At 38.8% G+C, this 14,287-nt stretch overlaps 1 protein-coding gene across 2 annotated transcripts in view; it reads left to right on the top strand.

Annotated features, from left to right (window-relative positions):
* The window catches only part of os9 (OS9 endoplasmic reticulum lectin), a 55,241-nt gene that overhangs the window by 23,767 nt on the left and 17,187 nt on the right, over nucleotides 1-14,287 (top strand). For both annotated transcript variants that reach the window (XM_052009648.1, XM_052009646.1), the window contains exons 7-12: nucleotides 3,665-3,835; nucleotides 4,552-4,670; nucleotides 8,074-8,134; nucleotides 8,585-8,670; nucleotides 10,405-10,644; nucleotides 11,308-11,488. In XM_052009648.1, coding sequence (XP_051865608.1) covers nucleotides 3,665-3,835; nucleotides 4,552-4,670; nucleotides 8,074-8,134; nucleotides 8,585-8,670; nucleotides 10,405-10,644; nucleotides 11,308-11,488 — 858 coding nt within the window. The remainder of the gene's footprint in view (nucleotides 1-3,664; nucleotides 3,836-4,551; nucleotides 4,671-8,073; nucleotides 8,135-8,584; nucleotides 8,671-10,404; nucleotides 10,645-11,307; nucleotides 11,489-14,287) is intronic.

The raw sequence follows: 14,287 nt of genomic DNA, 5'->3' as shown, positions 1-14,287 counted from the left end.
TTTCTTCTTTCCTTCCTCTTCTTTTAAAGTTGAAAGCAGAAATGAAAATCTACTATGTAGAAGTCTGCTTTCCTTTGCTGTAGAGGCCTTTGCTTTCAGTCCTGGTGTTCCCATTGTTGAATGCTCTGGCTTGCCTCTCTTTATCTTTTCCTTGCTTAAATGCCTGTTGATTCTCCGTCAAGGAATAGAGGTGATTCAAATTCACTTTACTCCCAATCAGGTTGTTTCCCGGCAGGGCTAGTCACTGACATCAGCTGAACAGTCTGATTCTGGACTCAGGTCTGAAAGGTTTTGAGTCTTGCAGTGTTGGAGAAGGAATACTAATGAAAGAGTTAACAAAAAACAAAATTTTAAACACTGATAAATTGTATATTGAAGGTTTCACCTTCTGTACTTCTCAAAAGCTCCATAATCATTTAAGTGTGTTTTTAAATGGAGAGAGATTGGGAAGTGTTGATGTACAAAGGGACTGGGCTGTCCTTGTACACAACTCATAGAAAGCCAATGTGCAGGTGAAGTATGCAGTTAGAAAAGCAAATGATATGTTGTTTTTTTTGTTGTAAAAGGATTTAAGTGCAAGAGTAAAGATGCATTACTACAATTATACAGGGTCATGGTGGGACCACAGCTGGAGAATTGTCAGCAATTTTTGTTTCCTTACAATATAAAAGTATATACTTGCTGTAGAAGGTATGTAGTGAAGATTCATTGGACTGGTTCCTATCATGAGAGAATAAGTAGTTTAGGGTTCCATTCTCCTGTTTATGAGAATAAGAGCTGACCTCATTGAAATAAACAGAAGTCTAAGAGGGTTTGAAAGGTTAAATATGGGGAGAATGTTTTCCAAGACTAAGGAGTCTAGAACAAAGGGTCACAGTATCAAAATAGGGAACCCATTTAGGATTGAAATAAGGAAAATTTTGTTTTACTGAAAGGTGGTGAACCTTTGGAATTCTTTACTCCAGGAGGTTGTGAAGGCTCAGTCATATTCAAAATTGAGATTGATAATGTATAGATATTAGAAGATTCAAGGAATAATGGGTTAGTGCAGGTAAATGGTGTTGAGGTTGGAAAAAAAACTATAAAGCAAACATTGAAATCCAGTGAGTGACGGGGACATGAGGGTGAAGAATTGATTGTTAACTGGGTCTGGAGGTTTAATGTCAAACCACCTCAGATCACAATTGTTATAATTGGGCATATCAGCCTTGCTTGGATGTAGCACTTTTTTCTTTAATTTTTTTTTCCATTTAGCAATCTTAATATGTTAAGTCTTTGTTTGAGGGGAACAGTTGACTGGTGTTGCAAGCTTAGAAGGGAAAAAGATAGCCAGATTAAAATATTCCCTCTGCAACAATAATAATTTACAAAGCAGAATCCAGGTTCCACACTGTGATAGTTAGAAGAAGGTGGTGTTTTTAAATTAACATCAAGTAATTGAACTGTGCACTCTGCTCCTGAAGCACCCTGGGATTATGGCCTTGTCTCAGGCTAACGGGTTATTAACCTCTCTCTCCTCTATGGCTGGAATGCTATTTCATTTGCAAGTAATGTTTATTAACAAAATAGTACCTGCTGTGTCTAGGTATTTAAATGGGTAACTTGTAGAATGGAATAATCAAAATTTCACAATTAGCTGCACTAATTTAAATTTTATTGTCTAATTCTAGACTGTTAGGATTAACCCAAAGTCTTTGTGCCATTAGTTTCTCCATTATGTTATGAGTGTTTGAAGCCTTTTTAGTTTCACATTTTTATTATTTTTCCTTTATTTACTGATGTACTATTATCATTAAACCTGTTCTGGTGTGACTCTCTATTCATCAGATTTCGGCTTTGCTCTGTAGTCTTAAACATTCCCTTTAAATGTACTGCATTGCTCACTCAAATCTCCTCTTCTGCCCACCACCCCCTCCCTTGTGCTTATTTGTTTAAAGGTGTCTATAAGTCCTTACTATTCAATTCTCCAGGTAGCTGGTCCCAGTGAACTTTAAGTGCAACCCACCACAATGAACAAGCACTCTTTCCTCAGTGCCAAAGTTAGTGTCCCATAAACCTATCTATGGAATTACCTATCCCAGTGAGTTGTGGAGGCTACACCATTGGGGGTATTTTAAAGAAGAGGTAGATACATTTTTGAAAGAGCATGGAATTGAGGGCTCTGAGGAGCTGACACAGAAGAGTTGAGGCCTGGGACAGATCAGCCATGATCATATTGAATTGTAATGCAGGCTGAATGGCCTACTCCTGTTCTTATGTAACCTAAACCCCTGTATCCGCTCCCCATTTCACCACTCCATTCCTCCCCCATCCTTCAACTGCTGGAAAAAAAAATCCAAGTGGGTGTTTGAGTCATGCATTTATCAATCCATGCCAGTTTGTGTGGGTTTGGGTAAGAATCTTGAGATAATTACCCTTGTTCAGCATTTTAATTTGACCCAGAGACCCTCAAACTCAGTCTCAGCAGCACCTCCTTCCTAGTGTTACCCATGTCATTACTTCCTGCACGGACTATGGTAACAGGATATCTTTTCCACTTCTCCCTGTCCCCCACCCACCAAACTCCTGAATTATTCTCCAGCCCCAGGGACATGTCTTTAACACTGGTACTGGGCAGACAATGTGGGGTTCAGGGCTATGTTGTGGCTGCAGGGAAGTGTCTCTCCCTGACCACACTGTCCCAATCCTACCTTGTACTTTATTTTACTACTTTCCCCTTGAATGTTTTCTGCAACGTGGCACCATGGGCAATTTGCCATCCCTTCTGTCTTTATTCTCATCTGCGCAGGCAACTTGTACCCCTTGGTCAAGGCCAGAGGTTGAAGCTCCTGCATTATGTCTTAATTGTAGTTGCATCCTCCTGACCAGTGACGTTGACCTGACCTGAGGGGTGTTTCTGTCCTGGTAACTTGCCCCTCCCTGAAACAAATGTCTGTACCTCTAATTCAAGTCCAGCAACTCTGAGCAGAGTTCCTCAAGATACAGAAGCTTATTTCAAGTGTGTTTTGTGGGGATCTTGCTGATCTCCATCAGCTTCCACGTGTTGCAGATCCAACACATCACTGTCTACTGTCTCTATCATACCTTACTTTAGTTTTTATTCACTTGATTATTCTCATAATATTCTTAAAGCTATAATGGATTTTCTCTGATAAATTAAATGATAGCAAATTTTAACTCCTCCTTTAATTCAAAACACCACCTTGGCTAAAAGAATGTAATACCCACCAATCATCTACCTGTTGGCTGTTGATGTCACATCTCATTTGGAATCCCAACTTTGAACCTGAAGCTGATCTTCTGATAAGTAGTGCTAGCTCAAAGTGAGATTTCTGTGCAATGCACCTGCTCACATTTTTATTAATGATTTAAATTGTTGATTTGTTTTATTTGTAGCTTACAACATAAATTGTATCTAACATGATATCTTTTTTCAACCCAGGCTAAACGATGACTGAGTTAGTTTTGTGGTAACTTATTAGTTATCTAGATTTCCATACGGACAGTTCTGTTATGCTGCCTTTCCAGATTGACATTGTGGTTTAGCACCCAAAAGTTAACTTGGAAGGTCCAGAGGTCCAATCCTTGACAGGAGGCCAGTTGTTGATGAAGATGCTTTTTCTTCAGGTTCTAAGTATTGACTTTCTCCCAATACAACCTTTAGCTGACACCAAGCGCAAAGTAGAAAAAATCTCAGAAGAATTGAAAACCTTGGATGAAATGCTGTTGAAAGACCAAAGTACAGAGAGCAAGGAAGAGAATGATCTGACTCAGGAACCTGCAAATCAAGCTGAGGAGCTTCCAAGCAGCAACGAGAGTATATTTGAATTGGAAGGTATATTAGAGTCTGTAGCCATGCACAAAACATTTATTCTGAAGGGCATTACTGGGCTGAAATTCCAAAGAGTAGACAAATCTGACTAGTTGTCAGAACTCTACAGAGCAGCATTCTTAAATGTAAAATAAATTAAAGAAAAACAATGTTTAATAGGGATAGTAGGGCAGGTAATGTATCCTGGGAGCTGATGGAGACCTTTTAATAATCATTCTCCTTGTCCTTTGGGTCATCTGTATTAAATACTTGTTTTGTCCTCTGTATATATCTCCCATTGTTTAAGGTGAAGGAAAAGTGGGAGACAGTTCTGCAGATTTGGCGGTCTGTAGGAAGGCTCACTTGAGTGGTACAGAGGTTGTTCCTGGTAACCATATAATACAAGAGATATGATTAGTGGTGATCAACTAATCATAGCACCCACCAATGGGATGCACTAATATTTAAGTTTGTACCGTCTGATTTTGAACTGTAACCTCAATCAATTTCACAGAACTTTGCTGCTGGAAGACATAGACTTATTTTGGCTGTGTGGCAGATTCAAATCTTAAATCCTTTGTGCTAATTCACTTTATCGTACATTGGAAAAATGTGAAATGGAAAAAACTCTTAATTGTAAATGGACTTTTATACTCTTCCTATTATTCACACTGTGTACAATTTAAAGAACAGTTCTGACTACGGACTAACAGTTGTAGGTTTGTTTGATTAACTTCCAGGAAGTGAAGCTTTAAATTCACAGGAAGTGATTGAAGAGGATGATTATGGTGAGGATTTCTGGAATAAAATCAGCAAACCAGAGACAGATGATCCCTTTTCAGAAGAAAGGCTAGAAGAGGTATTGTCAGGATTTTTGTTTATTTTTGCATTGAACCCTTGTGTTTGAAAAGCAGCACCTGCTGTAACTTCAGAAAATAGTACTAGTGAAATCAGTAAGTTTGAAAGCTGATAAATCCCAGCAACCTGATAATTGACATCCCAGAGTTTTGGAAGAGGTGGATGCTCTAGCTATCATCTTCCAAAGGTCCATAGATTCGGGAACTGTTCCTGTGGATTGGAAGATGTCAAATGTGACCCCAGCATTTAAGAAAGGAGGGGGTGAAAACTGGAAGCTACTAATCTGTTGGGGAAATGCTGGAATCTATAATGAAGGCTGGAACTTGAAAAGAATAATAGGATTGAACAGAGCCAACATGGATTTATGGAAAGGAAAATTGTGTTTGGTTTGGTTTCGTTGGAGTTCTTTGAGGATGTGACTAGTAGAGTAGATCAGGGGGAACCATTGGATATGGTATTTTTGGATTTTCAGAAGGCATTTGATAAGGTCCCGCACAGGTCAAGAAGGGGACCAAATGTCATATTTATAGGCTTGCTGTTGCTAAACTAGGTGCAATTGTGAGTGGGGAGGAGGATGTAAAGAGGCTTCAAGGGGATATGGACAAGCTGAGCAAGTGGGCAAGGACACTCTAGGTCAAATATAATGTGGAAATTTGAGAGGTTATCCACCTCAGTGCACATGACAAAGAAGCAGAGTATTTGTTAAATGGTGAGAGATTGGATAGTGTTGATGTTCAAATGGACTTAGGTGCACTTGTACACAAGTTGCTGAAGGCCAAAGTGCAGGCACAGCACGAAATTAGGAGGGCAAATGGTATGCAAGCCTTTATTATGAGAAGGTTTGAATACAGTTTTTTTGAAATTGTGTAGGACCTTGGTAGCATTGCACCTGGAGTATTGTGCACTGGTTTTTGTCTCCATTCTTTTATTAAAATAAAGGATATACTTGCCATGGAGAGAGTGTAGCAAAGATTCACCAGACTGGTTCTAGGGATGGTAGGTTTGTCGTATGAGGAGAGATTGAGTAGACTGGGACTGTATTCTCTGGAGTTTAGAAGAATGATAGAAGATTTCATTGAAACTCACAATAACGTTAAATGGCTTGGCAGGCTGGATGCATGAAGTACGTTTCCCCTGGCTGGGCAATTCATAAACAAGGGGACATTATTTCAGAAAAAGGGGTAAGCCATTTAAGACTGGACTTGAGAAATTTCTTCATTCAGAGGTGGTGAATCTTTGGAATTTTTTTTCCTGAATGATTGTAGAGGCTGTGTTCATTCAAACAGAAATATCAGGGGAACAGAGGGATATGGGGTAGTACAGGAAAATGGAGCTCGGGCAGAAGATTGGCCACAATCTTAACGAATGGCTGAGCAGGCTGAAAGGGCCAGATGGCCTACTCCTGCTTTTTGTGTTATGGCTCCTGTAACTAAACATTTTAAGTCCCATTGGTCATCAGGGGGTTTTGTTCAGATAACTATACAAGCCTTGCAGTAAATTGATTATTTGATAAATGGAAAATTCAGCAAAAGTCCTCAAAGATAATTGACTTGTTTGATACACCAGAAAAATGAGGCAATGTGCTCCATTCACGTTGACTAGTGGTGCATTTTACACAGACTGGCAATGCTTTGAAAGTTGGTGCTTCATTGTTGAAAGTATTTGTTTTGACAAATGTAGCAAACACACAAAACTCTGTTGTTCTTTTAATCTAGAGTAGAATTTTGAGACGTCAAGGCATGTTTCCCTCCATCTCATTCCAATAAGTCTTGCAACCCGAAGAAAATCTAAGGATTCTGTTACTTTGAGGTCGTAGTGTTCTGTGAATAATTATTTCCAATAGTTAAGAATTTTTCCTGTTGAGTGAAATTTTTTAATATTGTTCGGATTTGGGGGCGCTGAATCTTTAAGGAATTGGGAAAATAGCTGGCTATAAGAATTGAGATGGGTGAATTCAAGAAATTTAATGTTGTTATTTTAACCATCCTTTTAGCTTTGAAGTCCTTTTCTTTTTGTGTTCTGTGCTGTACCACTGGTTAAATTTATTACAGATAAGCTTGTTACATTTTTGCAAAGAAGAGTATAATCTATATTTTGTGTTTAAACGCTGAAGAAGGCTGTAGGAAAGTGTTTGAAAGAGAACCAGATCAAAATTGAGGTACTTCATGAATGGAGAATTCAATGACTGCTGCATACGTGCGCAGTGAAGGTGTCCTCCTTTTGAAAAGGATGCAATACTTGAAGTTGACCTTGCTTTTATAATCCTTTTAACAGGTGCGCTACATATGTCATGCAGTACATGTTGTCACTAATTCAATGCATTTTGGGCCTAGTTTTGAATACGTAATCCACTGTCCAAAAGTGAATATCTATGCAGTTGCCAAGTCTTTTTAAACGTACATTTCCATATTACAACATTGAAGGAAGCCATTTGACCCATTGAGTCCACGCTGGTTCTCTGAGCAATCCCATTCCCCCTACTCATTTCCCTATAACCTATTATTTCTCAACTGCCCATCACCCATCAGCTCCTTTTTCACCCCCACCACGAGGGGCAGTTTGGAAATTTGCAGTAGCTAATTACCAATCAGCATGTCTTTGGGATGTGGGTGGAAATCGTAGCAACCAGAGAGAAGCCCAAGTGGTTACAGAAAGAACATGCAAAGTCCACACAGAGAGCATTGTACCACCCCAAGTGATGGATTTTATTCCTGCTAAGTTATGAATTGAAGACATTTCCTTGCTGTTTTAGATAGTTTAATTCCCCTCAGGTTAAACTCTATAGTTAGTTATTAACTGCATTGTGTTGGCTGCACGTACTTCCATTGTCTTGCGTAGTAATAGGTAAAGTCTCAAGGATTAGATGTGTGCTCAGTACCAAAGAACAGTGTAAGAAGTTGATCTACATTGTGAGAGGGTTTTGAAAGAAGAGAACTTGCAAGTGTCTACTGTATTTTAGAAAGAGTACAGAATTGAAATATTAATGGTGTCCATCTTCTCCAAAGACTTAAGTTCTTTACCTCAAAGATAGGGCATTGTAAATTCACAAATGCATTTTTAGCTGGACCATTACGCAGCTTTGCAAGTGAGTACAATTTGTCATTTAGTTTACCTGATTCTGTTTAGGCCTTTGTTTATTTGACCACTTGCAATGTCCCAAATGAAAAGTAGCTTATTTCAAATTCCACCCCCCCTCCCTCCCTCCCTCCCCCCCCCCCCCCCCCCCCCCCCCCCCCAAATGCACAAGATAAACAGCCTAAATTGAATCATCTTTTTGACAAGATCAACTTTAGGGATTCATGAACCATGTTGTAATAAATGTTTAAACAACTGGCAATGGCAAATGTGCAAAACTGCTCTATTTCTGGTGATTTGCAGTAATGACGAGTTTCTTTATTCACTAGGCTGACTCTAAATTGAGCGATACAGTTAAAACTGAGGAAGATGATCTTCTAGATAACCAAGGTAAAATTTAAAAGGTTGATGTCCTGTTTTCCCCTTGGCAGTAAATCATTGACAGAAGGACAAAGCAGCCTTTCCACAGCTGCCCTCCAGGTGTGCAGCGGACTGCTTCTGTTTGTCCTTGACCAGATCTTAAACAGAATTACAGTCCTTCAGTTTTAGAAAGTACTGCACTCCAGTTTTTACTTCTGTGAATAAATGTTTTTTATTAGATTTTATTTTTATTGAAGTATGAATCTATCATCGTAAACTTCATATTTATTCAATTTTAAAGTTTAAATGTAAATGCTTTAGATAAAGATTAAATTTTGATATTAGAATTTTTTAGATTTTTAATTTATTTTTTATTTTAGTCTTGTCACTTTGCAACGCTCATTCCTGAAGAGATGTTGTGGTAATAATCTTTCCTACCACCACTTTTCTCTCACCACTCTTGGCTATTTTCCTATTCAGGAAATCAGAAAATGCAATTCAGAATAATACGGAACCATGATGATCTTGCAAAATTAGTTCAAGAATTAGAAGACCAAACTAAAAAGGTACTGATAAAATAATCCTGTCCATTCCAATCTCGGATAATCCTCAAATGTTGATCTTGAAACAGAAATGGCTACAATGAAATTTCAATCCTCTTTATAATGGTGTACCATTATAATTTGCTTGATTACATTTTGTGGTAGGTTAACTGAGCTCCTTTTCACTGCGTCAGTCACATGACCAAATTACGTGATGACAGAATGCTTACAGCAGGGAAGGACACCACTTGGCCTGTTGAGCAATCCAACTAGCCCCACTCCTCTGCCTTTTCCCCACAGCTCTGCCCATCCCTTCCTTTCAGATATTTATCCAAATCCATTTTGAACACTACAGTTGAATCTGCCTCTAATAATATTCCTGGCAGTGCAGCTCATTCACTTGTATTTAAACAAGAGAAGAATTTTTTCTTCATGTCACTTTTGGTTCTTTTTGTCATTCACTTTCATCCTGTACCATCCGGTTCTATCTACTCTGACTAGAATCTTAATGATTTTTAAAGGTCTCTATCAGATCTGCTCACAACTCCCACTGTTCCAAGCAGAACAACCTCAGCTTTTCCAGTCCACCCACATCACCAAGGTTCCTCAACCCTGGAATAATTTCAGTAAATCCCCTTAATCCACTCCCAAAGCCTTCACATCATTCCTGAAGCTTAGACCCTAGAACTGAACACCATATTCTTGTTATGGCTAAACCTGGTGTTTCATGACTTGCTTGCTCTTGAACTCTATACCTCTATTCTTTTATTTTAAAAAAAAGCCTAAGGTCCCAGATGTTTTCTTAACAAACCACTTTCTCAACCTGCTCGGCCACTTTCAATGAGCTATGCACATATGCCCCCACATCCTTCTTGCCACTGACAATACTGATTCATGCATTAGGCCAATTTGATGAACACTCTGTGATGTGATCAATGGTCAGCCAAGAACTTTGTTTAATTTGCATCAAGCATTCTTTGAACTCAAGTCACAATTCCAGTCTTAAAGCCCTTCCCTCTGCAGCACTTCCTACTGTAACAAACAAAATCATGCTGCACAATCCTGTTGTGAATGGAATAATGGCTCTATTTTTCTTTTGACTCCATATGTAACTGGGATACATGGCCAGATATACCTTAATTCCCAGTTTGCATTCCAATCTGCCTCCTTTGAGCCTTTGAGACCTAATTCTATTTGAATGTGGCTTTGAACGGTGTATCATTTTAAGCAGGATTTTGGTTGAATACCTAACCAATATCCCCTCCCTACTAAGCTTAAATGAACCAAGTTTTTGTGACCAGAATGGGTGAAAATAATCACTCGAGTGCCCAAATTAACTTTTGCATTTGCTGTCCTGTAGTGTTAACACATTTAGTAAGGAATTTAACCCTGTTATGGCATTTATAACATTGAAGTACTCTAACGCTCTCCCATTGCAACTTTGTCATATTTTGAGACTTGGACTGAAACCTCTGGGCTATTTTTGAACAGGATTAGGTTGTGAATTTTTGATTTGCAGCAATACCATCAGAAATAATTCTACTGTAACTAATGGTCAAGGAATACATTTTTGGTATTACTTTACATGCTGCAGTACAACATCCGGCCATAGAATTGTTGTTCTATAAATTGTTAGTTTCAAATACTTAAGTAAACCGTCGTTTAAATTTTGTTTTTGCTTGGGCGAATACATAGGGTAGTGAGCTGATGTTTCTGTCAGAACTGAAGCTAATTTGTGTTTTCTGGTGTGTGTGAAAGCGGAAAGGCGAGGACAAGGATCCAACCACCGAGAGTTCTGCACAACATTCTGAGGAACCCATTGACCAAGACACCTCAGGAAAACAAGAGGAGATGGTGGATGATGATGATGAGAATGAGCTCCTTAAAGACTTTGAAAAAGAACTGGAGGAAGTATCTCTACCAAAATCGAAAATGGCTGAAATTAAAAGGGAAGTCAAGGAAGAAATGGAAAAGGAGTTTGAAAATCTTATTGATGAAGTGAGTAATACATTTAAAGGACTGCATAAATTTTAAAATCGCTGAAGGTTGAGTGATTTGACAGGGCCTGAGAATTTTTATTTAGAACGAATATCAGTGTGATGGATAACGTGCTGGTGTCTTATGTAAAACTTGTGTTGAGGAATCACGAGTAGATCTGTAGTGTTATAGGTATGTTGGGATAATAGGATGATCAAGCAGCAGTTAAACATCAGCTGACAGGTTCTGCCCGGGCCACTCAGATTCAGACATCATTACAGTCTAAAGATATGGCAAGAGTGCTGCCCTTGATATTAAAATAATATTTAATGGAGTATGCCATCAGGAGTTGAAGCAGCTAGATTGAACTACCAAATGTGTTTGCTGAACTTCTAATTGTATTATAAAACTGGGATGTGGTTTAGAATCTGAAGGTAAAGGTTATTGTGAAAGTACTACAAGGCTTTTAGTCCTTCAGTAGATTGCTGGGAATTGTTCTTTGCTATTGTGTGAAAGCTTCCTTGCTCATAGAATGTACATTATACCTTCTAGCCAAATTGCCTTCTACCTCATCAACGATTTATATTGTGTAATGTTTTGTGTGGTTGGAGAATGGAAAACAGGACAGAACATGATTTTTTTATCATTACAATTGATGAAATTGTGTGTAATAATGTTTCTCAGGCACAAGACGAACTTGAAGCAGAGGGCCTCAAAGGAGAATTTGATCGTAATCAAGCCTCCAAGACCTTGGTTACTACCCTAAACAAACTCATAGATAAGCTTGAAGACAAAGAAACTTCAAACAAAGAGGAGGATAGTGATTCAGCAAAGGGTAGTCCCAGTCACTCTCCGAAACAAACAGGTACAAGGTGTTAAATTTTGTTAGTACTAGTTCACAGAGCTATCCTTTATCACCCTCCCTCTTTTACTTTTTATGCTGAAAGGGACAACAGTTGGACCCAAACTTTTTTTTAACAGCAAATATCTGGTGCCTTGTTCAGACAGAGAAAGTGTTTGCTTATGGCCATGAAACCCAATACCAATACCAGCTTGGCTAACATTGATGATGTGCTTGAGAGCAGGGATCAAACCCTTACCAGTCAGTGTAATTTGGGCCATTTTTCCTGTTTTTTTTCAAAGCCAAGGGCCCTGGAGAAAATCTGTACAACTTCTGTACCACAACACAGTAATGTCGGTATATAAAGGTTCAATGCGTTTGCCATTTTGGCATGCCAAGTATGCTTTAAGCTCCATGTGATGTTGCCGGGTCTTCAGGAGTTGAGTTACAGGGAAAGATTGAACAGGTTAGGACTTTATTCCTTGGTGCGTAGAAGAATGAGGGGAGATTTGATAAAAGTTTACAAAATTATGAAGGGTATAGACAGAGTAAATTCGAGTAAGCTCTTTCCACCTAGATTAGGAGAGATAAGTACGAGAGGACGTGGCTTTAGGGTGAAAGGGGAAAGGTTTAGGGGGAATTTCTTCACTCAGAGTAGTGGGAGTGTGGAACAAGCTGCCATCTGATGTGGTAAATGCGGGCTCACTCTTAAGTTTTAAGAATAAGTTGGATAGATACATGGATGGGAGAGGTCTGGAAGGTTATGGACTGGGTGCAGGTCAATGGGACTAGCGGAATAAAGTTTTGGCACAGACTAGAAGGGCCGAATGGCCTGTGTTCTGTGCTGTAGTGTTCTATGATTGAAAGTTCCACTGTTGAAAGACCCAAAATTTTATAATGTTTTAAGCCTGACTTGTTAAAAGGAGGGGAGGGAGGGAAAAAGTATAGAATTAGTCACGTTTCAGTGGATAACTGGGTAATACTAGTTTCATTAACTCAGGATTAAAGATAACCAAGGTGTGTAGACCATTGTTTGCCTTCACTTATTAAAACGGGTGAGGCTTCTGAAACCAGCTATTTTGTTTCCAAATTGCAACGGAAGATGTTAGGAGAAAGTTCAGGTATAATGTTTATCTTTTGAAGGAAAAAAGTAGAGCATCAGAACCTAGGTGAAAAGATACAAGCCCTGTTTTGTTTTTGCTAATAACAGGAAGATTACAGAAAGTACAGGAGAGAAAGTTAATGTTGTAGTTACTAGAAAACATTGGCAGATGACATTGACCTCTAAGATTTTGTATTTAAAACATGAGTTTAGCTGGGTGAAAATTTGGATATATTAAGGAAAATCTTTAAGGAAAGGCATTGGGCAGGATGTTGTGAAGTTTGTAATAAAAAGGAGTTGTGGACAGGATATGGATAGAGGTAACTAAAGATGGGAGCATTACTGAAAGTTGGGAAGTCGCCAAAATGAGCTGCCAACTCCAATTTTTAAAAAAAATAGCAGAGACATCTGTGATAATCTTGCCATCCTCAATTGAATCATGCTAATGTTAAAGAAATGAGAGACATCAACCAGGCAGTCAGCCTAATGTCAGTAGTGTGGCAGTTACTGGAAATCATTCTCAGGAATACATTAAAGCTTAATCTAAACATTTTTTAGAAAAAGGAGCCAGTATTGGTCATTCAGTACTTGCTCCACCATTCAATAAGATGGTGGTTGATCTTGTACCTTGATTTTTTTTTGCCTTCCTGCACTTTCTGTAGTCTTTTAGTATCCCAACATCTGTTTATCTTTAACATAGTGTCTACAACCCTTTGGGTTAGAGAATTCTAAAATTTCTTCATTTAAGTGAAGAATTTTCTTCTCAGTCCTAAATGGCTGACTGCAAGTCTGAGGCTGAGGGTCCATGTCTAGAAAGTCAAGCAAGGGGAAATGTCCTCTCACGTCTACTCTTGTCAAGCCCTCAAAGAATTTTATTTTCCTTCAGGGAACAATCCCATTCTACTTGATCTCTCTGCATAGGAGAATCCCTTCATCTCAAAAATTAGTTGAATTAACTTTCACTGACCTCTTATGCAAGTATATCATTCCTTGGAAAAGGGGACCAAAACTGTATGCAGTGCTCCAGGTGTGAGAATTGCAGTAAGATTACTATTACACTAGGATTGGAACATAACATAATTTTCTTTCGTTTGCTACACCAGCATGTTGACATTTTATGATTTGTGTACAAGAATGCCCAAAGCACACTGAGTTATTGGGAAGAGACCATTTGACCCATTGAACCCATGCCAAGCTTTTGTAAGAGGAATCCAGCTAGTCCTAATACTTTTTGATTTTCCTTAAATTACTTGTACAAATCCTTGTACAATTGAATCTGCCACCGTCCTTTCAAGTAGTACATTCCAGATCTTCCCTGCTTGCTGCGTGAAAGTCTTTCCTCAAATCACCTTTTGGTTCTTCTGCTAAATCACCTTGTATCCGTCATCTGATTCTAGACCCTTTCGCCAATTAGAACATGTTCTGCTTATTCACTTTGCCTAGATCCTTCATGATTTTGAACGCTTCTGTCAAGTTACCTTTCTCCTTTTGATATTTAAGGAGAGCAATCCCAGCTGCTTCAGTCTATCAATGCTTTCTTGGGGGCTATTCTAGTACCATCTTTTCTGCTCCCTCCTAAGGCACAGCTGAATTAATGTCTATCCTTAATTAATTTTCTCAATCTGTTCTGCCACCTTCAAGGATTTGTGCACATTTCTGTTTATTCAGTGACCTTGAATTGTACCCTCTGCAGTCTGTCCTTGTTCTTCCTACCGAAATGT

Source organism: Pristis pectinata, chromosome X, assembly GCF_009764475.1.
Source record: "Pristis pectinata isolate sPriPec2 chromosome X, sPriPec2.1.pri, whole genome shotgun sequence".
Lineage (NCBI taxonomy): Eukaryota > Metazoa > Chordata > Chondrichthyes > Rhinopristiformes > Pristidae > Pristis > Pristis pectinata.
This window is presented reverse-complemented; position numbering and strand designations above follow the sequence as displayed.